The sequence below is a fragment of the Neopelma chrysocephalum genome, unplaced genomic scaffold, assembly GCF_003984885.1.
Source record: "Neopelma chrysocephalum unplaced genomic scaffold, ASM398488v2 Primary Assembly neopelma1_25, whole genome shotgun sequence".
Classification (NCBI taxonomy): domain Eukaryota; kingdom Metazoa; phylum Chordata; class Aves; order Passeriformes; family Pipridae; genus Neopelma; species Neopelma chrysocephalum.
In genome coordinates this window covers 35485994-35510734 of record NW_020897694.1, presented here as the reverse complement: position 1 = coordinate 35510734, position 24741 = coordinate 35485994, and the positions used below count along the sequence as shown (strand labels likewise).

Here is a 24741-nt window from a genome sequence, read left to right as displayed (position 1 = left end):
CTGTACTAGCACTTTCTCAGCAAACCTTACCATTTAAGATATTTTTTTTAAAATTTGCTTCCTCATTATCCAAAGTAAATGTGTAAAATATGCGTATTACTATGCACCACACACAAATGTATAAACCAAGCCTTAGCTGTGTGTCCACCCAAGGTCTCATGCACCAAAATGAGAGTATGAATGTGGATTCAGGAGTCCTGGCTCTAATGGCACAAACATTGGTTCATTTTTCTGAAATAAATAAACTGAGAAGCATGTGTTTCATTGTATGAGTGTTAGCTCTATCTGTAATTGCCAAAGACCCATGTTCTGAAATGACATCAGAGACCTGGGGGCTTATCTGATAAGAAATGGGATTTCTTCTCATCCTTGGATATTTCCTTTAGCCTACTCCCCGTCCCCTTTCTGTTGTGCAGTGAACTGTGTACCCTATATGACTTTTTCTCATCAGTGATGTGGCTGAACGTCTGCAATATTTTACCCTTGTTTTGGAAAGCACTGTGGAATCAAATACATCCACATGTATTTAACACTCTCTATGTAATCCAGCATGTCTGGATGTGTGAAGAAATGAGAATGGCCTGTCCCTTTCTTTGTTGCATAACTCATGCTTTAAACTAGATGCATTATTTTGAGAGATGTTATATAGTGAGTTTGTTCAAAATGTCCCAGTATCTGCGTCAGTACAACTATTCACAAGTAGGGAAATTTCAGAGGCAAATGTGAATGTTCCCTCATAAGCAGTCACTTGGGCTTTTTTTGATGTTGTTTTTGCATGATTTGCTGCTAAGGATCTAGTTTTAAGTGTTATTACCCATGTGTGTGGAAGTACAATTTTGATTTGAACCATATTGTCTTTAATGCCAAAATTCCTTTAAAAACTTGTAAAATTTGGTTTCAATTCAAATATGATGGTTTTACTGTCATCTTTTAATTGTCAGTATTCATATTGCTAGTAAAAGTGTACAATACTTTTCATGACAGACACTGAAAATATGTTAAAAAGCGCCTTTGACTGAACAGTTGTTCATTCGTGGTGATATAAATTGGGTTCTACATATGGAGCCACTGATAGCCTGCACATATGGTCTGCAGTTTCCAGGCTTGAGAAGAACTCACAGGTGCTTAGGTGACCCTCTGGTATGGTAATAGAGAGAGCATTTTTGTCTTCCAGCATTTTTCTTCCTCCCACTTGGTGGTTTCAAACTGAATGTAAGGGGACAAATTTGGCTGGGCAGTGTGTATAAAGGAAGTTTCTGGTTCATATTGAGCCCTAGTTCTTTGACCTGAAGGATGCATTTGTTTCAAAGACAGGAAAAAAAAGCTATTCCCATGCCTTTGTTGAAAGAAATTCTCTTGTTAATGGACTAGAGAACATCAGTAGGTCCATTAGAAAAAACTTCCCAGGGAAGTGCTTGAGTCACCATTCCTGGAGTTATTTAAAACATGTGTAGATATGGCACTTAGGGACACAGCTTAGTGGTGGACTTGGCAGTGCTGGATTATCAGTTGGGCTGGATGATGATCTCAGAGGTCTTTTCCAATCTAAACAATTCTATGATTCAGTAACAGACATCTGGAGATGGGGAAAAAGCAAGGTAAATGAAGCTAAAAGCTATGAAAAAAATCAACAGGCATGCTACTGCACAAAACCCCCCAAATCTCTAACCTATTTATATTCCATGGAAAAAATCAGGATGAAAATCTAATATCCACTTATTTCACAGCTCTGCTTACATTCATTGCTAACAGAAATCTCTGTAGTGTAGATCACAGGCAGAATCATCATGCTAATTTTTCACCAGTCTTTGTTGTTTTAGCAGGAATTCACACATATTTGTCGTAGGAACTTGAGCTGAATTTGCCAACAGTTTGGTGATTCTGATGGGCCAGGAGCTTCTGTCTTTGGTCAAGATACAATAACAGCCAAAGTACAGCTGATCTCATATTGCTGAGCATGATTTAAAGGCAAATCTTTGAAAGAAGTATAACTGCCCGAATTACTACTCTTTTATATGTTTTTAAATGAGAATGTAAAGGCCAAGGGCATTTTTTCCTATTTAATAGTATTAAATCCATCATTAAATCTCTTGGTGAACACTGGGTGAATTTAATGGTGCCCTCAAGTGCCGATGCTGATGCTTGACTGTGTTAATATTGTTGTATATACAGATACAATAAATAATACTTAGCTAAGGTAGTGTTAGCAACCTTATTAGGTATATCAGTACAAATAGCTGCACTAATGAGATTAAGCATCACAAACTAACGGCAATGCGAATCTAGGCACTGAGGCTAAAATATGGATGGAGATTGAACACACTGAACCTATCAATAAAACCAAACAGACTCTACTAAAAGCTTTACTGCTAGTTGGCGTTAAAGGATTAATTTGAAAGTACAGTTTTTATCTTTTCTCATGGCACTTTATAATATGCTCTTAAAACTTCTATCTGTCTGGTGCACAGGTATTTATGAGTGTTTCTATTTGCAGAAGAGTTGGCAAACCCCCGGGCAGGCCTGTCTGCTTTGCCTTGGTGTAACGTGAGTTCCCTTTGGTTGATGTAGTTCATCAGTGGGAGTGGACCGGTTTTGTATTGTTTTTTTGTATCAGTTTTTATGTCTGGTATTCTGAACACAGAGTTTCATTAGTTGAGTTACGTCTAGATCACTGTTTCTTCTCTCCATATATACCCTTTGGATGCAGCGTTACCTTGCCCATGCAGATTATTTTAATCCACCTTAATTCCAGGATTCCCAAATGTTCCCGATTACAGTACTCTTTTACCAGCGTAGTAATCTCCAACAGTCTCCATTTAATTCTGAGGGTCTTACCTATTTATGTTTTTATTGCCGGTAGGGAAAAAAGCTTCATATTGTGATCTTTCTTCTGATGGGCTTCTTTGTGTGCTAAAGCTTTGAAAGATATATCCACTGCTTTGTTTTACTAAGAAACTCTTTCAAAGGGAAAAAACCTGACCTAAAAGACTAACTCTAATAAACAGTGGTGAAAACCTTGCTTGGGTAGAAAAGTCATTGAAGGCTTAAGTGGCTAATAATTGCTACATAGACGCTATCTGAACCTTCTGATTTCAATGAATTGCAATTTGATGTTTCTCATGAAGAGAAATCAAAATAAATTAGCGTTTGCTGCCACAAAACAACCTTTTGTGACTTTTAATATTTTAAATTTCCATTGCCAAGACAGTTATTTCTGATTCCCTGCACTCTAAAAATAGGTAGCATAATTAAACAGTGGTAATGGTATGTCTTGTTCTCTTTTTCTTAATGTATTACTTTAATTTTTCCACATTATTTCTATGAGGTTAAAAAAAAAAAGAAAACACATAGATCCTCATTTTTTAAACATCAGCAAAAGCATGTTAATTTTGTTGTAAAGTGGATAAGTAAATCGTGTAGTTAAGAGCTCAAAAATAAACAAGCATTTGTAACCACCTTACTTTCTTGCATACCTCTGTCACGATGCAGCCTATAATTTTATAATCACATACTGTTTGCTGGCAAACATATTGAGAAATTTTTAGAGAGTTGTAAAAACTTTTGTTACTATCTTTTTTCATATCATTCTAGCTGTAAAACCAAGCTGTCTTTCTACGGAGGGTCTGGTGTAACATCGGCAGAGAATACCTAGAAATGGTGAGGCAGCAAGATATGGTATTCCATGTATGCTTTCTGTGCATACTGGGGCTTCAGCATTTCAGGTTTAGTTGTTTCATAACCAGTGTACTTACAAACTGTTTAAAAGATCTATTTATTTTACTTTCCATTCACTTAATTTGATTTTAAGCAATTTAGATAAATCTAAATATATTTGGGTTTAGTTAAAGTGGTTTAAAATCATTGGGGTTTTTTTTAAATAGATGCAAATTTCTTATGCAGACAATGCCAACAATAATGAATAAGATACTAGTATTACTCTGCTTTTTAATGAAATAAATTGTATAATGGATGAAGCTAGAACATGCTTTCAGAGTAGAGTTAAGGCTTTAGTGTATATTTTCATACCCTGTTCTGTTTTTTCCAAGTGGAGTCACAAATTGGCATTGTGCTATTTGTGCCAAAATAGGGATTTTCTTAAGGGATTTTCTGACTCAAGATTCTTTCAACCTTAGTTCCAGTTTTATGTGTTTCAACTCATAATAATATTATGATACTTACAGAGATTACAAGGGTACCTGGGATGTCTAATTCAGGTTTGCAGGCTACCTTGCAAATGAAATGGGTATAACAAGCACTAAATACTGTTTCAGGGCTTAAAGCAGACAGAGCTTGAGACAATGATGGCTTTGAAGAACCGACTTAATATAATCACTAGTCAAGTGTGAATTGAACAGCTACAGTATGGTCTCCTTCACTGCTCCGTGAGTGTTTTTGCAGCTAGAGAGAAGCACAACTTGAAATGAGTTTTAACAAGAAATGCCAGATTGCCTAGGGACATCTGAGGCAAACAAAGGGGCTCTGCCTGCCTCCGACAGCATCGCAAAGGCCACCCCTTGTGTAGCAGGGAGAAATGGTAAGTGCAGTTTCATGCTCCTGGCACAGGCTTCTAAGAACATGATGGTGAGCAGAGGCATAAAGCCCTCGCAAGGACTCCCAGAGGCACTGTGCCGCTTGCAAGCCTCACATTTTTCTACACAGCAACAAGGGACTGGCCTCCAGCCCTCTCCCCACTCTTCCAGAGGATGCTCCAGATCTTAGGTCCACTGATGTGCCCCATGCTAAAGTCTGTTTTTCTGCTGACCATAGCAAGAGGGTTGGGCAGATACCTCCATTGTTGACCCCTTCATTAAATCCCCAAGGTTAATTGTGGTGCATCTGAAGCCTGTACAATCAAAAGTAGCAGGGGACAACTATAGGCCATAGATTACTCATAAGGAAAGAAGAAACTTTTGTTTCTGTGTTTTCTAGGTGTGAATCTGAATGGTGTATTTTATCATCCAGACTGACTAGCATTCTGAACTGTGTGACAAGCCAGATAACTGCAACCGATCTCCCCTGTCTTGAGCCCATTATCTTGTATTTGGCTGAAGCATATAATTCAGAAAATCATCCTTTCACTATCTTTCAAGTTGAAGAGATGAAGACAGGCATTTCCATAGCACTGCATCCTAGGAGTAAACCACCAGCTCATGAGAAGTTTTTCTTTTTTCCTAACTTCACTTTGCCTTTTTGTTCTTCTCTCCACTGGCTCATGATACTAGAAGTATGTATGTTGTATCACTAATGAAGTTAGTGATTTTCATCTTTTTCTATTACTGTGAACTGACAACAGTTTCACTGAGACTTATTTGGAAATTTTGTATACATTAACTCTATTAAGCATGAACAACCTTGATTTTTTCAATCATGTCTTGAGAATCCTCAAAGCATCCTCCTGAGTTGAGTAGAGGTTCTGCCTTTACCTTGGGAGACTTGACAGTTAGCTGCAAATAAGTTTTCTAGAAGTCTTATTAGAGGAGGTTTTCCCCCCATGAAGATGCTTATGCAAATCAAGCATAGTAGCTCTTAGTCTAACAGAGATGATCTCTGTAAACATCTGTAATCTCTTTTTGTTCCTTTTCTTCACCTTCTCAGAATTTACAGTATTTTTGAAGAAATGTGTTTAAAGAAAGAGGCTACTCCAGCATTGGCTTCACCGGTTTTACTGTGCTACTTACTTGTCCATTTTCAAATGCACCCTGATGGATTGAGCTCTTTGGACAAGAGTATGAGATGCTGGGAGATTGTTTTCAGTTTCTTGTCCTCTGACGGTCCCTAACACCTTTCTGGATCCAGTGTCCCAGTCTAACAGGTATATATCGTGTTCTTCCTTTCCAGACATGAATCTGTCTGTGTTCAATTCTGTACACTTCTGTATTCTTAGCTTGAACTGCTGTCTGTTGGCTTCAACCATCACTTTGTGCCACTGTGCTGCTTCTAGAATACAAACCATCAAGATTTAACATCTTCCTGTCAATTCAGATCTAGGAGGCACACGCAACCTTGAGAACAGATGGTTGAATTCACGTACACTGAAGCACACAGTGCTAAACTGATTTCTTAATCTCATTCAGAATAAATGACTTGCATATGAATAGATTCCCCAAGTTGTCAGAGCATCATAAACAAAATTGTTTGCTAATTGCAGTCAGCCACATCCATGCAAGGTTGTCCAGGAAGGATTTACAGACTGCTTTGCCTTGCAGAACCTCTGTGTTTTATGACAGGGAAAAGGGAAGAGAGTCCCTGCCTTGATGCTCAGCTCTGCAGTCTGTAATTTTCACCTGTAAATTGAGTACATTTAATCTAATTTCATTAAGAAACCACAAGTGCAAAACCTCTTGGAGCTGTACTTTATAGAGCCACATTTGACAGCATTTTAACCTCTAATACTTTAATTCTGACTTTTTTTTCCCATGGTCTTTTCTTACCCTCTCTACCATCTTTTCACACCAACCGAATTTGTTGTAGTAGTAGAGAACAGAAGCTTCCTTGCTTCTTGTTACAGTTGGCAGCCTTCACAGGCATGTTAGCCAAAAGACATTCTGGTAGCATATTAAATTTTAACCCCAAGCACAAGGTATTTACTTCATGTAATGTCTGCCCATAACTTACGTACAGAGCACACAGGCATCACTGTTACCTCTAAGTTCATAAAGCTTAACATAATCAGTTGGCTGAGCAAGCTGAGCTAAAAATACCAATTCATACCCACTGGTGAACCTCCACTGTGGATGCACAAAAGAGCTCCTTGTATGAGCCGTCAGGTTCCCAGGAACCAAGAAAGTCTTTATGGTAACCCCAGTCCTCTTAAAATGGCTTCAGGAGTATGAAAGACTGGAACTAAGAAAAAAATCACAGAATCACAAAATATGCTGAGTTGAAAGGGAGCCATCAGGATCATCAAGTCCAACTCCTGGCCCTGCACAGGACCATCCCCAAGAGTCATTCCATGTGCCTGAGAGTATTGTCCAAATGCTTCTTGAAGTCCTGTCAGTCTTGGTGCTGTGACCAAACCAATGACCTGCTATTTCAGCTTCTGTCCAGGGTGTGATCCAGGACTACTGATGTACCTAGCAGAAAGCTTCCAGCCTCCCACAAAATAAGAAACTTCAAAAATTTGTCTGGTTTCAAAAAATAATAGATTTTTTCCCCCACAAAACTTGCTTCAATGACCTCCATGCATTTAGCAGTGTATTTTTGCCTGGATTAAAGGGATGTTTATATTAGAACATTGCATGCATTTGTAGAAAAGATATTTCAGTATTGATAAATATTTACCGTGATGGTATTCTTGTCTTCTCCAAACCGCATATGTTTTCCTTAGTAAATGTGTCTGTTCTTCAGCTTTGGGCACTTTTTTCTGTGCTCTTTTGTCCATATTGATACAATCATCCATCAAAACCAGAATAAGACTATGAGCAATGTCCTGGTCTTTTTTTTTCAACAGCATTTGTTTTAACTTCTGAAATGTTTTCAGAGCAACCCTGAGGCCACTACTATTGCTTTGTTAGCAGAATTAAATGCTTGTTACAGTCCCTGAAAATGTCGGCTATGTGTACTTTTTCATTATTATCTGAAATCGTGCAGAGATCTGGACCTTGAAGTATCCTAGGTCTTTTCCTTTCCTCTTTCTTCTCCCCCCACTCCCAAGAGGCAGCTATTCATCTTCATTAGCCACTTCTGTTAGCTTGCTGCCAACTGAGACTAGAAAACTAGCTGCATCAGTCTTTCATGGCAATTCAGGAATTAGAATCCATAGTCCTTGGGTGCAGGAGGTTAATGCACTAATAAAGATTGTACCTTGATTAACCACATCATCTCAGCTTGCCTGGGCAGGGCTGTTTTTCAGACAGTTTGTTGTATCATATGGCTCAATGCATTCATCTAAAAACAAAGCTTCTTAGCAAAGAACAGATATTCATTGTTGTGACTAAAGGAGAAATTTTGTCTTTTTTTTTTTTTTTTGCATTTAAATGAAGACTATTTAAAAGATTTTAAGGAAGTCCTCTAAATGTTGTTGTATGGTTTACCTGTAAAGGGACAGCTTCTTCCTTTCCTAATAAGAGATAATGTTTTTGGTCCTAAACTCTGATATGAGACAGAAAGGCATAGGTTATACGCTAATTAACACTTGCTCTTCGAATCAAACCACATTTCTTTTGGGTATTCATAGCTTTTTCTAGACTTACAGGCTCATTTAGTCCCCAAAAAAATAAATAAAAATTTGCAAAACTCTGTGGTAAAGAGTTATAAACGTACAATGAAGGACCTAAATAAGTCAGTTTGATAAGTAAGCAGCTGTAACCTTCTTTTACATTTATCTGTCCTAGATTGCTGAACCTTGACTAAGTGTTGCAGGTTATTTGCAGGATGGTTCCACTAAAGCAGAGATAACATTTTCCAAACAGAAACTTACTCCACCGACATTTCTGATTTCTTAGTGAATTGATCCACAGCTCACATTGCAAATGTTCACGATTTGGAATGCTTTAGTTCTGTAGATACAAAATACCTGGAGATTTAATGCTGAATACATTCTTTAATGCTGCAGTCTGCAAAATCTCTTACTTTCTCACTTTCAATGGGCCTCATTTCTGTTTTTTCTTTCTTTCTTCCCAGCTCACAGGCATGTGAGCGCATGGGCACACACGCACACACACGTGTAATAGAATCCTGTTTCTATCAAGCAGTTTCTGCTGATGACCATCTGTGCAAATCTAAAGAACCAAACACAGCACAAATGACACAATCACAAGCTATACAATTACCTTTATTTCTTTGTTTAGAACAAAAAAAAAAAGCATTGACAAGCACTGTTCCCTGGATTGTCATATATTTTTGAATCTTATACCAATGAAGCCTATTGAAAGGAATTCATGATACAGAAAGCAACAGGGCATTTGAAGAGTCTTGGGATGGTGCCAAAGAGGAAATGTGGTAGAATGTGTTTGCAGTAGATTGCTGTGAAAAGAGTGACTCCTTGAAATCATTTTAGCAGGGGTAGGGCAAACCAATGAACTGCTGACTGAGGTTCAGTGCTGAATTGGTACCCAGCTCAGTGTCCTTGCTGTGATTTCATCACCTTGACAGGCATCTCGTGGACATTCCCTTATTTCCTCCTTCAGTTAGTGAATGGGTAAAACCACGCATGTCTCTTATCTCGAGTTTAAAAAGCATTTTGCATCATACATGATATAAATATTAACTATAAATTAAAACCTGCCCAAATAAGTAGACAGAAAGGAAATAAAACAGGAAACAATGGAAGCTGGAAAATGGCAAGTTATTTTGTTGAGTGGTGGTGGTTCTCAATAACATGCTGTCAAAAAGATAATGACAAAAAAAAGTTGCTCAAATGTAAAGTGGAAAGTTATTAATTGCTCAAGAGAAACTACAGGGCTTATGAGGAAGAAGAAAAAGAGTTCTGAGTATAGATAAGTGACATAGAGAAACGAGGAAACAGCTTTATCTTTCCATTTTATAGGTGTATATTTGAGGTTTGGGTTAGAAAAGTTGCAACAAAAGCAGATACTACAGAAACCAATTTTTAAAAAAGAAAATTGGCTTTTCACATGATAGGAACCTTCCCATAGTGAAATGCTGTCAGTTTCAACATAGTCTCCAAGTTTCAGCGCCAGACTCTTTGCTTTGGGTGTTTGACACTAAAATTACAGCCATGTTGTCAACTAGTGGCAATGTAGCTTCACGGAACTGAAAGGGATATTTGCCAACTGACAGCAGTTAAAAAGTCTCCTGTGTTAAAAAAAAATAAATGTGAAGACAAGAGAGTAACTGGATTAGAGGTTCTCAAACTGTGTCCTGTGATCACTTGCTAAAGGGTCTTGGAAAGCTCTCCATTAGCTTTACGTTTCCCTGACTTCCAACTGAATAAACATATCTAATGCTTCCCCTAAAATCTGCATTTCAGTGTGGGTAACTACAAAGACAGATCCTCTCCAGTCCCCCTGAGCTAACCAGCAGAATATTTGCAAAGGAAAATTGTGTCTCATGAATCTCCTATAATTCTGTGACATGTCAGTAAAGCAGTGGATGAAGTTGAGTCAGCTTAAATAATTTTCAAAAGGTATTTGACAGGGTCCTTTATGAGATGCTACAAATATTTCTTAAATCATCATGTGTGGAGATACAAAATATTATTAATCAAAAATTGGCTAGGCGAGCACAAGCAGAGAGGAGGATTAAACAGTCAATTTTCGTAATGACCCAGTGATAATTTCTGGTTTTGGCAGTGAATGAACACCAAGATTATACATATGGCTAGACTTTAAATCTAGATGATACCTATCTCCCTACTTGTTATTAATCACAATTTTTTTGAATCAGTTCAACCATTCCTGGTATCATGTGCCACACAGCAAGATTGATGGCACTAGATAAATAGCACTGCCTTAAGTCTAGAGTGAATACTATTATTTACCTCTGCATGGTACTTTTCCTGAAAAATTACTTACAAGCTAGGGTTAAAAGCCCCAAACAAAACACTGCCAAGCAGTCATTAATCCAGAAGAAATGTCTGGTTACTTAATTGTTGCTGCGGAAACTGAATTTGGAGCAAGGATATGCAATACTATAGATTTCTTTATTTGAAGGTTTTCCCTGCAGTAAGAAGAAAAGCCAAGTTGGCACATTGAGTAAGATTAACTAGGCTTGGACCTTTATAGCTTGTAAAAGTGGACATTTATGTATGACTGCTGAAAACTGATTTACTGCAAGTAGAGACGAGTAGAGTTGCGGAATTGTAGAGTTACAGCATGAGTGTGAATGAGACATGCCATCACCAGCACCACCACCACTACCAAGATGTCTGTGCAAAACAACATCACTGCAACCCTCACAAGGAGAAATGTGTGTTTAAAAACAGAGTGCCTCAGAGCTGCCCCTCGGACTTGTGCATCTGGCTGCAGGAGGAGGAGGGCAGTCACTGTCATCTCAAACAAGCTGTCCTGCAGTTAGGCACACATGCTCATTCACATGTATTTTTAAGCAGTCTAGTCAGGGCATCCTTCTTTGATCCAAAAGTCTTTGTTTTTCCCACTTCTGGACCCCAAATGTCAGTACCTTCTTTAGTTAACATTGTTTAGGACTTTAAGCTTAATATAATCAATTTTGAAGAAGGATCTAAATTGGTTTTAAATTAGACCATTATCTTGTAGTGGCTAGAACATTTTCTGATGCCAGGTGTTTCTGACTTATTTTTTTGTTTGATTTGCTTTTTTTCTCTTTCTAATTTCAAAAATCTTTTGTGTCAATCAATGTTCTAACACCAAGCTGAAACTTCTGAGGATCTTAAGTACATTTAAATTTTCGTCAGTCAATTCAAAACAGTTTTCAGTCCAGCGGGTGCTTTATGCCAGTACTACCAATCCCAAACTCCAAAGACAGGCAAGTTACCTGAGCAGAGAAGAGAAACTGTGCATGAAAGCTAATTTTAACATTAAAAGTTGAGTCCTTTCTGTTTAGTTAATTAAATAGTGGCCATTTGGGTTTGCATTTTCAAACATTTAACACAGTGTACTGAAAAAATTGATCTTTACTTCATCATATGTCACCACTAGTATTTTTTAATCTGTCTCAAATATCTTCAAATTGAGTCTAAAATCCCAAGATTTGGCACACAGCAACATATTCTAGGGTTGTTTCTGTTTGACCTTGCAAGGTGTTGACACTTGCTGGACATCTAAATCCTTTCTCCTGAGTTTTGAGATTCTGTTCTTGGCAGCCAGAAGAAGTCTGTGCACATAGTTTAATGTTTCTCTTTTTAAAAAATATTTTACTACATTTAAATCTTACCACTCCTCAGTGGTGACAACTTATAGTTTGGGATATTTTTCATGGTAGTTTTCTGATTATTTTTTCCTAATTCAATTTAATTTTCTAGTTGTCTGAATTTCAAAGTGTAGTGATAAATACACCATATGATCACAACTCAATATATTATTCTAGTAAATTTCCATTCAGCTATTCATGATAATGGCAATTATTAACCCTGACAGATATCAGTGGTCTTACTAAATCTTTGTGTCAGAAAGGGTTACATCAAATTTAAATTATGTAGAAAGCATTATTATATACCACAACTCAAAGTAAAAAAGGAGGAAAGAAGCTAGCTGGGAAAAAAAAAAAGAAGAAAAAGAAGACCATTAAGGCTATTTTTCATTGAAGTGTGGATGAGAAATAATCTTGGGAAAAAGAAGAAATGAAAGATTTTGACATGTCAAAAAAAGGTCACCCATATTTTTAATCAGCCCTCTGGTCCTTTCCCTGGATGAAGGCATCATTGTCAGACTCAGGCAGGCAAGGTGGGAGGAAGGAGCTCTGCTGCCATAACAGATTGATTTCTGCATGGCATATAGCAGACTCCTCAGAAGATGTTTCCCTGAAGGTGACAGTGGGGGTCACCAGTCATATAACCTGGAAGAACTGCTTCTTGAGCAAATGGAACTCATAAGTACTGAGTAGAATATTTCACAAGTAGGATAACTTCAGGTCAAAACCACCAGATGTTCCCAGTCTGTCTGCTCCCATTCTTCAATTGACAGAGATCATGTGAAGCATTGCCCTTCAGAAGAAAGGGACACGTAAACATTCCTATGCATTCTGTTGGGCTCAGCACCTGAACTTGTAGGGAAAAACCCTTCTTTTTTGGGAACAGGATTTACTGGTGGAAACACCTTTAGTCTATATACGCAACATTACATTTTCTACAAAGTAAGCAAATGGTCCCGTAAGGGAAAAGCAGAGAAAAGCAGGTTTGAAAATTATGCTTTTTTTAGTCACAGCTTTAGGGTTAAATATCCACATTGCAAATCTCCTTTTTGTCAATTTATTGTCATAAACCTTTACCACTGGAAAAATTCTCAATATGTAATTCCTTAATCTTTTGCAAACAATAGTACGTGTGCCAGGTATTTGTAGCAAACAACAATATGATTGCCTATGATTTTTGTTGCCTGAGTTTTAAGAAGTTACTGTATATTAAAAATTACTATATCCTGTTATTGCTGGCACTTATCAGATAAGAAAGTCATAAGATGAATGATCTGACTCAAAGAACTGAAAAGCAAAGCAATTCTGATACAGAAACTGCAAACCAGATGATGCTCTGATTAGAGGCACGCATGTAGATTACAGACATATAATAAATCATGTAACTTTTTAGCCTCAAATAAAATAAAAGAATGCAGTTTTTATTAGGAAATAAACTGTTTATCAAGAATGCTTTAAAGGTGACATTTATTACTAATAAACTATGTTGAAAGGCCTGAACCTTTTATCGGCAGAACAGTCAGAGACTTTCCACTATGTAAAAAATGCCACAGCTCAGTCCATGCTGGGTCAGGAAGCAGTTCCATCAGCGCTAACGAAGGATGGGCAAGAGACTCACATGCACTTTTTCCCAAACAAGAACATTTTCTCTTTAAAAAAGAATGAGTCATAGAAATATAACTCCAGTATTATTTTGGGACTGATTGTGGATCTCTGCATGACTCCTTGGAATATCACTGAGAAACAATTCCACAGTCAGCTAAGGGTAGCATAACCCAGTAAAGCATCTGCCAGGCAAGCTCTTGATAGTGTCAGCAAGCCCCCTGCTTAGGCAGGATGTTATTTGCTCTTGAGCTCTTCAAACGTATGGGCCAGCTCTTAGGGTTGTCACACTTGGCACTACTTCTCATATTAATTCTAAGTTACTGTGTACCAAATATTATGGCTGTTAGTGCTGAACATGTCAAAAAAACATGTCCATCCCTTAACATCCTGCACTAGAGAGGAATATGAAGCCTCTCTCTTAACGAACTTCTTGTCTGAAGTGTTTAATTTACCCCTCCCCAAAAGCAGCCTTGCTTTGGAGACCAACTCATTCAGGCTTGAATGATAACCGTATTGAACCTGCTACCTGAAGCTGTGTCAAGGATGATCACATACAAGTCAGGTCAAGCTGACCTGTCTCTTAGGTACTAAAAAATGTCCCTCAAGACAACACAGGGAGGAGACAAAGATGGAGTGCAGGACACCTTGTTTAGGGCTTGGCACATATCTGTGTCCTGAAAGGCACAAATACATTGTTGTTAGGAACTTATTCAACTCCTTCACAATGATAAAGGCAATTGTAAGAATTAAGTTTTGAGCAAGTGCTAAGCATTTACTATTCTGACCTTGTCTATGAAATCTATTTTGTGGTGAGCACATAGTGTGTACCCCATTACTTGATCATGAACTGAAATTTCTATTCCCATGCTTCATGTTAGTCTTACTAGCCAGAATACGTTGTGTGATTAAAATGTGTTTGTAGATTGTCAGAAAAATCAAACTTCTTGCACTTGAGATGCATTATCTATTTGGGAAAATGAAACAGTGCTTAATAACTACTCTCAAGAGTGTGTAAAAATCATTGTAGCTCATGTAGTGTCTAGATTATGTGAAAACTGGGCATTTCCTAGAAACTGCAACAACTTAAATATTGCACTACCCAGGCACTCTTGCTACTGATATGCTATCATTGTCTCCTGTTCCACTGACTTTCTAAACACGGTTTGCTGAATTACATTGTTTTTCAGGAGATGACCCATTCATGGCCTCCACCACTGTCAGCTATTCACACACCAGGAAAGGCAGAGCAAAGCAAGTTTCCATTCTCAAATAAGGTAAGATGTGCAGCATCATGTAGCACCATTCCTCCTGCACCTTACAATATGTCCTACACAAGCCCTGACTGAGTGTGTGAGGTCTCTAGGCTGAGGTTGATGCTGTGCTGATGATCTTCTCCGTATGTGTCCCAGTATTCCCTGCTTTTTCCCTGCTTACAGCCTCAGGAAGGCTATACAGTCTTGTTGGGTCACAGATTCCTCACCGCAAGGCAAAACTGCAGCATCTCAAATGGGATGTCCAGATGTGGTGTTTTCTGTGGGCACCTGCTGAAGCTCCTGCCTCAGGGCACATACAGCTGTGGAGAGTCAGGAAGCTCCTCCTTGCACCCATTGCTCCTGCATCATTTGGCTTCACTAGCTGAAATTTTTGTTGAAGCCTTTGAGATCTGAGGTGGCCTTTACACTGGCCTCTGCAGTCAGGGACTGAGGATTGGGCATACATCTCCTGCCATCAACCTGACTTCAATGGGCAACTTTGCTGGAGAGGCAGGCAGCCCAGTGCCATGATGCCCAGAGGGGCCATGGAAGCATTTGCCGGGGAAGTATTTGATTCCCTCAAGGGACCAAAGCCACTGGTCCTGCTGATGGTCCCTTAAAACTAGCTCCACTATTGTTATGTATCCCAGGGAAGACGCAGTGCGGCGTGATAAAGCTCATCAGCACAAGCTTGGGGAAACCGCATTATTTATACATGGTAAGTCAGGAGGGAATGAAATCGGCTATCCCGTGCAAGAGCCAATAAACTTCACGTTGTATCACCATATACTGTTTAGATGTCACAAGCATATTTCATGAAGTGTTCAAGCTTGAAAGTTGATGCTGTTTATAGTCTTTCTCCTGTTAATGCAAGTTCCTTTGGCAACTTTTAAGTCCATTCTGCAAAATTTAGTCCAGGGAATAATTGTAACCAGAAAGCCAAGAAAACTTCATTTGCCTACAGTAAAACACCTTTTCTGTGGATGAGAGTGTCACAATTTTGAAGTATCAGGGGTGTAACCCAAAATATCTCTGGCATTTTATGGAAAAAAAGAAGGAAATAAGTCACAATTTTCTCATTGAAGTCAGACAGATGACTAAAGATGGTAGATGGGCTAGAGGCTTGTTAAGTTAGGGTAAGTCCAGTAGGACATAGATGGATCACCAGCTTACAAGCAGGTGAAGTGCCAGATAGGGGTGACAAAGTGAAGCAGTGCTTGCAGCTCTGCAGTTTCTGACACAATTACCACCACACTATGTGCTTGCATGGCATGTATACAGATGTGCATAGGCAAGGTGCATACACGTACCTGTCAGAGTATGTGTGTGGCCATCGTGAATGCACTTCCTCACAACTAAATGTATTGTGATAAATACAGGAATAGGAGAAGCACGGATGAGAGAGCAAACGTATGTGAATAATGCTTGATAATTGACTTTCTCATATTCTGTCTGCCTGTTCAGCCATCTCTCTGGGAAATTTTCTGTATTGCAGAGCCATTTCAGAGGTCTATCATTCATTTTTAAAGATAATTTTTAAGGTGTTTTCTCTTATCAAAGTAGAATTTCTTTTTTTTTTTTTTTAAGCTTAGGACGGACAAGTTTTCATTTAGCAGTATATAAGTTTATTTTTGTACATATAATAACCTCAGAACTGTATTGTGGTCTGAGTGGTCTGAATGGTCAGAAATTGAGTGCTCTGTGTGAGATGGGGAAGAAATACCTTAAAAAACTCATCAGAGTCCTGGAACAATCCTGTATTACTGACCATAGATTATGTTAATTATAGACACCATTTCTATTTTAAAATATTTTCAAATAATTAAAAGTCTGTGGCTTGGTCTGAATCTGCAGTCATGGATTTCAGAAGGCATCTGCTTTTCAGGCTCCAAAATGCAAAGAATGGTTTCCTAATTTTTCAAACGTGTTTTTTAAACCTTCGTAAGTTAGCTGTTGCTTTTCACAAAGTATGGAGTAAAATCATTATTGGACTTCGTAGGGGATGTCTCCATAGCTCTTAAGAAGTTTTCCTGTAAGTAAACAACATAGCTGTCCCAGCTTTTTAAAGCTTGAGGACTACACCAAACTGTTGTGGATTGTGCATTATTCAGATGAATGGGCCTGTCAGTTAAGTAGTGACCAAGACCAACAAAGAGACTGAAAGGCTAAATTCGGGGCATAAGCTTTATCTCTTAGTTCCAAGCCATGCATGGTAACATGAATTCCTTTTCAGTCTTAATGTCAGTATTGAGAGATCAGTTCAATTCATTTGCAATGACTCTTCCAGCAAGAGAAGCAAGTAGATTGCAATCCCTTTTAACAGAAGACAGTTTCCAAGCATAAAGATACTCATCATTTTGGAAATGGGAAGAAAAGAAGCTTGTAGGACTCCTACCCTGTTGCAAGGGTGCAAATCATAATTACTTTTCTGTCCATAAGAACTGAGTGTCAGCATCATTAGTTCTCATACATGCCACACTGCTTTTAACCTGCAACTCAAGTAATTAGCGATCTGACAGCTTGACACTTGAAATTTATTAATTAGGCTATTAAAGTTGCAAAGGCCACAGCAACTGTAGCTAGACTGGTTTTGAAATCAGTCTAGTAATAAAAGCTAAATAACTGAGATTTATATATCACAAATATAACAGAATTGCACATTTGAAACTGCACGTGTGGATGTATCCATCATTATAACTATATGCTGATTTGATGGAGGGGATGTATGTGCATATGTTGCACTTCCGTATGAAATCAGACCTCATTAACGTGGGCGGTCTGCATTGATTCACATTCTGGAAGGAGAGTCTGGGTCAGGTTTGACACATGTGGCAATGCCCAGTAGTCTTCCAAGTACAGCGCTGCTGGAAGAATACCATTAGAGAGCTGTCCTTTATGTAATGGAGGGCATAAAGTTACTTCTCATCCTTAATTTTGAATTTTCTTTCTCTCTGGAATTAATTTGTACTCTTGAATTTACTAGGAATGGGCAATGACAGTCTCTTTATTTCTTGTTTTCCAAAGCTTAAGGAAAATTGAATCAGTGTGTGATGTGATAGGCTGTGTGTGCTTTCCTTTCTCCTGTCTCTGCCACACTTCATTATGCACAAATGATCAGGCATTTCATTATTGTAATTTTATTAAAAGTATCTTAATAAATAAGCTTTAAATGAATAATTAAATTTGTAAGTAAGAGCTCACTTGATGCTTGTGCAAATGAGCTTTCATCTTCAGGTATTAGTTCTCTTGTGCAGAAAAAAATGCTGTTAATTCTGCTGCCTGCTTTGCTCTCTTTCTTCATTTTTCCTGTGATTTCATGTCTTGAAAGTTTGATCAGGTGTTTGATTTCTGGTTATGTATATGCGATATTATGGGATCAGCCATCATTTTGTTATTTGAGAATTAATTTACCCACTCCAGGTGAACTAGTGTCTTGTCACAAAGCTATTGGGTGATTATTCTCAGCAGAAGCTAAGTTATCATAGTGATGTTGTTCTTTACATGCTCAATTAATTTACTTTTTCCTTTCTTGTTGATTTAAACAAGCTGGAGGAAATACGCTGGACAATAATCTTCGGAAATTAAGACTTCAGCTTTTTTTTAGTTACATAAAGCCATACTTTTTTTCTACCTCAGTGGAAGCATTCTGTATTTCCCTATGAGATATTTGTATTAGCCTTTATCATTAAGACTAATTTGTTGAGAATCAACAAATTTTAAAGAACTGGTTAAAAGGAAACGTGAAAATGTGTACAGTTTACATGTTTGGCTGAAATTAAATTTTAGTCAATGGCAGAGTTAAGATACTGTGCTAGGCAGTTAAACAGGAGGTTAATGAAAATGTAAAAGAGTAAGCAAGATCCTTGTTTAGAAGTTGCAAACACTTTTACAAATATGAGGGTGAACATGCTCTAATAGTCTATGTTTATTGGGAGTGTGACAGGCTACAAGAATAGCATTTAAATTCAAGTGTATGTACCATTATATCACCGCTGCAAACTGATCTTGACTTTTAAAGATTACATTCAGAAAAAAACAGCCTTTAATTTCTCTTCATCAGAAACATTCACAAAAAACCGACTCAATTTGTCAAAAGTGCACAGTTTCACATTACTGAGAAATTACTCTCAGCATGTGAAACATGGTACAGATTTTCTCATATTGCAGTAGAAGATAGAAATTCTGAGGGCTTGCCCAGAAATTTGACATCTCGCATTACAGGTGTGTAGGATGGAAGTGAGTTGCTGATGTGTATTGTAGTATTAAAATTACAGATCAAAGTCATGCAGTCTGGAGAGCCTTGACTCCAGAGCAAATTGTGCAGATCGAAGGGTTTTGATCAGCTGAGCCTTCAAGACCCCAGATCCTGCAGTCCACCCAATGTCTGTTTAGAGGGGCCAAGAAGTTCTTGGGACCCGAGCCCCTGAGACGTGCTCCTGAGGGACTTAGCAGCATAATCTCAGCTTGGCCAAGTCAGAGCATCCTTGAGCTTTCTGGAGACTTGCAGTTCCTTTCTTGATGATCTGTGTGTTTGGCTCATCACTCGGCCTCTGAGGACCAGGGATCCGGTCTAGAGCCCATTTCCTCAGTAAAATGACCACATGTGTTGCTGTGGGTGCCTGGCCTCTCTGAGTAGTCTTAGCTGCAGTTGTAACTGCAGCATGTATAGAAGATGTCATTCCTTTGTGTGTCTGGGTTATTCAGAGGCAGGGTTATATACAGGATACCTTCCCTGCTGTCATCCATAACAAAGTATTCTTCTTTCTCTTAATTTAAATATCTTTTTGTTATAGTTTGTATTCCCTTCTATTCCCTTCTTTTATGTTTTTATGAATGCAAACAAATTCTGTGAGTAAAACGCAGTGAGTGAACATTTGCACATGAGGAAACAATAGTCTGATTTATTGCACCATGTTCACAGATATTGCTGTTGTCATACAAGGTTGACCTTGTAATCTCAGGGATGCAGAACTAGTCTGTATTTCCATTGTCTGATGCTGTCAATGTCAACATGAGAAAAAGAAAGACCAGCTGTGCTACCATCTCAGGAATCCAATGGTCCATGAAGCAATATTGGTCTTCCCTCTGTCTTCTCATCTAAACTTGTAGAAGCTAACAGACAAGTTTTGGCTGATCAATAAATGAATAGTGAGCAGGAGGGTCATAATTGCTATACAAGGAATTGCACCATTAAAAGGTTGTTGTGAAATAAGTTTACAAGCCTTAGAATTAATGGATTTTCCAAGAAATATTGGATTTATTCTTGTAATTGAAAACTACTTTGAAACCAAATGAACAATCATCAGTGCTGTTTGTATTGTTAAGGTAATGTCCAAGCAAGTATTGCAGCTAAAAATTGCTGTAAAATAACACACCTTACCTTTTTTTCTGTTATTGTTGTAGGAGTCACAACAGGGATCTACAGGACACAGCAATACAAGTAAGTACCAACTCATTTTCTAGCTACATTGGGGAGGGGGGTGACAATGACTATGAAAAAGAAGCAACTGATGAGCAAGGGACTAGTAGCAGACTGGGACAGTGCAGATCCTCGGCAGGCAGTACTCAGCTATGTGGCAGAATGTGGAGAACCAAACTGAAGAGTGACCATCAAAATGTCACATCTTTTGGTGACCTTAGAAGAACAAAAAGTATTAATTTTGTTATGGCCATTTCATTATGCAAATGAGAAAGACTGAAAGGGTAAAAGAGTGGGTTTTTTTGGAGAGCCAGAAAAGAGCTGACCTAATTGCAGGCTCAGATCCAGACTGCCAGAAAATTCTGCGAGAAGACTTGTTATCATTTATCTTTCATAGGCAAGGGTGTATTTTGTGGCCATTGCACAGTAATAAGCTACATAAATCCTGCCAAACTAACACCAAATAATGTTTTGAAGACCATATGGCCATGGGTCTTTTTGGCTAGCATTGTGGGTAGGGAAGAGATATTTGCTTGTTTAGCTTCTGGTTAGGGCTTTTCGGTGGACTCCAGTTTACAAATTATGGTGCAGATCAGCAGCATTTTAATTACATTTAGTTACGGTAACAAACTTAGCACCTGTATTGAAAGGGAAGATTGAATTGTTCTGCAAAACAAAATATTAATCGTCTCCCCTGACACCTCTGACGGTTGTTGATGTTGTCTTGCATATTAAAAATACATGATCCTATCCTACTCTCCACATAAAATGACTGCAACCAGAGGAATTATTTTGCTAGCTTCCTGACCTGTCAGCCAACACAGAGCCCTGTTTGCAAATTGCAGGGCTGTGACTGAAGACGAAAAGTGCCCTGAGCTGGTAGCTAGGGCCCTGAGCTTGTAGCTAGGGCTTTGAAAGGGTCTAGTCACTCACTGCGTGAGGGAAAAGACATCCAGAGAGACAAGGCTGGGAGATGTAGGCTTTTAAAACAGTGTGGCTCTTCCTGGGGAAAGGTCAGCATGTGGAAGGCAATGTTGTGAAGAAACATGCAGTGGTGTCACTTAATCGCTGGCGTTGGTTTGATATCAGTTCAAGTACCAGCACTAAGGAAGTAATAAAAGGCAAAGGGGATGAGGTTCTGTCAGAAAATAATGAATACAGTAATGAGAGAAGGAAGCACAAAAGAGCCATAACAGAGAGGGCTACACAAACACAGGCAGAGGCACAAGCATGACAAACACACCAGCTGAGCTGAGGGCTTTGCAATAACATCAGAGGCCACAGTACTTGGCCAGCTTTGGTCATAGCTGAATATTTCCTTCTTTCAGCAATTGAATAAAATAGGTTATTCTGCAGATTTAATGAAACCCACTTTCCTGTAGATTATGCAATTGATCCCACATCCTTAAAAGTTTCCCCTACTCTTTACTCCAGCAGTCTCTGACTCCACTTCACTTCCAATTCTCCCTTCTGCCTTCCTACACCATAGTACCTCCAGCTGCTTATCTCTTCATTCATCCTGTTTAGAAAAAATCAGCATATATTTGCAGCTGTGCAGAAGCCAGACTTGGTACTGACTGGCTGATGGCAACCAAACCAAAGAATAGCTGAACCAATGCAGAAACATTTTATTCATTGGTAGCAAAAGTTCAGGTCACTGTCGGACACCCAGACACTTTTCCTAACATCACAGAGAGAGTTTGACTACCTCTGAGACTGTATTCATGAGGATTCCTGTTGAGGTGCTGGAATAAGACATCAAATAAACACATTAGAGTGAGATATAGATTCTACCACTCCTGTGTGTCAAACTCAAAGGAAATTTGGGGAAAAAATTATTCAGATGCATGGTGGGTTTACCCGGGCCAGGTGTCCACCAAAGCTGCTCTATCATTCTCCTCCTCACTTGGACGCAGGAGAGAAAAGACAACAAAAGGCTTGTGGGCAGAGGTAAGGGCGGGGAGGGATCACTCACCAATTACCATCATGTGCAAAACAGACTCAACTCAAGGAAATTAATTTAACTGATTACCAGTGAAATCAGAGTAAGACAATGAGAAATAAATCTTAAAAGCACCTTCCACCCACCCATCCCTTCTTCCTGGGCTCAACTTCACTCCCAGATTCTCTACCTCCTCCCCACTACCAGTGTGAGGGGAATGGAGAATGGAGGCTGCAATCAGTTCATCATACCTTGTCTCTGACACTCCTTGCTCCTCAGGGGAGCACTCCTCACCCTCTTCCCCTGCTCCCTAATGGGATCTCTCCCATGGGAGATGATCCTTCACAAACTCCTCCAACATGAGTCCTTCCCACAGGCTTCAGTTCTTCATGAACTGCTCCAGTGTGGGTCCCTTTCATGAGGGGCAGTCCCTCAGGAACAGACTGCTCCACTGTGGGCCCCCTGTGGGGGCACAGGGTGTGCCAGCGAACCTACTCCAGCATGGGCTCCTCTCTCCACGGGTCCACAGGTCCTTCTAGAGGCCTACACTGCTCTCTCCATGGGCCCGCAGATCCTTCCAGGAGCCTGCTCCAATGCAGATGTCCCATGCTGTCACAGCCTCCTTTGGACACCCACCTGCTTCAGCATGGAGTCCCCTATTGGTTGCAGGTGGATCTCTGCTCTACCATGAACCTCCGTGGGCTGCAGAGGGACAGACTGCCTCACCGTGGTCTTCACCACAGGCTGTAGGGGAACCTGTGCTGCAGCACCTGGAGCACCTCATCCCCGTCTTTCTTCACTGACCTCAGTGTCTGCAGAGCTGCTTCTTCCCATAATCTCACTTCTGTCTCTGGCTGCAGTTGCTTTTGTGCAGCATCTTTCCGCCTTCTTACATCTGTTATCCCAGAGGCGCTACTACCGTCACTGATGGGCTTGGCCTTGGCCAGCAGCAGGTCTATGTTGGAGCTGGTTGGCACTCTCTCCATCAGACACGGGGGAAGCTTCTGGCAGCTTCTTACAGAAGCCTCCCCTGTATCCAGCCCCCCCCTTACCAAAACCTTGCCACGCAAACCCAGTACAGGATGTGAAGAAATACTAGCAAATTACTCTGTGGAAAAGAAATCTAATGATCTATGCCTTGTGTTATCCAAATGCACATCTTCAGAGTCCCAATTAGCTGTTATTTCCCATTGCACCGTGTCTTCTTTGGAGTGGCTCTTGAGCCTGTAATTTGCAATGGTTTTACTGCAGCTGCCAACATTGTCTTTCTCATGGATAACATTTGCATTTCTGTTACCCTTCCCCCACAAGGAAATCAAAGCATTAAAAAAACGATAATGGCTGAAATTATACAACTCCATCACAATAAATATTATTTATCCCTGTTACCCAGAAAGGGAAACGTGTCCTGGTTAGGTTGAGTGATTCACAAAATTCCAACTCAGAGGAGAGAGGTCTTTTTATGGCCACCCCCTATTCAGCAGGGAAATCCTACAGAAGTTCATTTGAAATTTATTTTGAAATTTGAGAAATCTGGACACATATCTTCTGCTTGTATCTAAAAATGTTAGGAAAGAAGTTGCGTGAGATGAGGTAGAAACTAGCAAAGAACTCCCAGCTCTGTGGGTAAGGATCTGTGGACTGATGGTTTCCACTGTGTGTCTTCTGGAGGCATGTGTGCACATACACCCACCAACACACAGACACGCCTGTTTCAGGAGACGTACACAGCACCTAGCACCTGAAATAAGGTGTGCTAAGAGCAATCCCATAGCAAGGTGGGGAGCATGTTCTTTGTTAATTCCAAAAAGACTAAAAAAAACAAAGGATGACACTAACTGGCCCAAAAGAAGAGGCCAGAAGAATCTAGAGAAGATTCAGCAATTTGGCAAATGCCAATCTCCCACAATGGTACCTGCATGCATTTGGCAGGCTACATAAAAATGAAGAGCAAATATTAGTCGGGCCAAGACTAAGTATAAAAAACGAAGTTGTTGTGACAGGTAATTCTCTTTTACATGTGCTTGTCCAAAACCAAAAACTGTACTATACCTGTGACATTCAACTATACTTAAGCTATATACATTTTTAAAATTTCTAAGATTCAATCAAGTGAGAATAAAATAAAGCATTAATGGCCAGATTTTCTACTTTGATAGGCTGGACTGATGAGTTTTTACCATCTGTACAGGCTTCGTCCTTACTCTCCACACAGAAGTATGTTAAGTGACAATTAGCATAAAAGCAGCTACAAATTCTTAGTGTAGGGTAATTCATTAATATCCAGTTTGGCTAAATCACAGAGATTCCATTTCCTCTTTCTTTACAGTACATATACTGTTTCCCTTGTTGCTGCATTAACATATATTGCTGAAAGTAGAACTAATGTGAACTCTGCTGGCAGAGCACTCAGGAATCCATATTCCCTCTCACACTCAAACAAACTAGTGTTCATGGTAATAATTCATGACTTTGAAAAAGCCCAAGTTACAAATAGAAAATCTTTGAATATATGCCAACTGTTACTGTTGGTTTCTTGTTCCAAATTACCATAATGCAGATGAGCTCCAGTGCTCCAGGCACCCTAAGGCTGACAAACATATACTGTAGCAACAGCCTTCTAGCCAGTGAGTTTATCATTTGGATATACTTTCTGAGGTCTCTGCTAAAAGTGAAAAGCAGCCTAGAGATTATGGAGTGGATGTATTCTGTCCTGTGTGGATGCCCCGCTC

The 24741-nt window shown here is 39.3% G+C and overlaps 1 protein-coding gene across 3 annotated transcripts in view; it reads left to right on the top strand.

Annotated features, from left to right (window-relative positions):
- Positions 1-24741, top strand: part of AFF3 (AF4/FMR2 family member 3) — a 324957-nt gene that overhangs the window by 176426 nt on the left and 123790 nt on the right. For all 3 annotated transcript variants that reach the window (XR_003532872.1, XM_027674908.1, XM_027674907.1), the window contains exons 5-6: positions 14583-14669; positions 20052-20088. Coding sequence is in view for 2 of the 3 variants with exons in the window: in XM_027674908.1 (XP_027530709.1) it covers positions 14583-14669; positions 20052-20088 (124 nt within the window). In the remaining variant the exon portion in view is untranslated. The remainder of the gene's footprint in view (positions 1-14582; positions 14670-20051; positions 20089-24741) is intronic.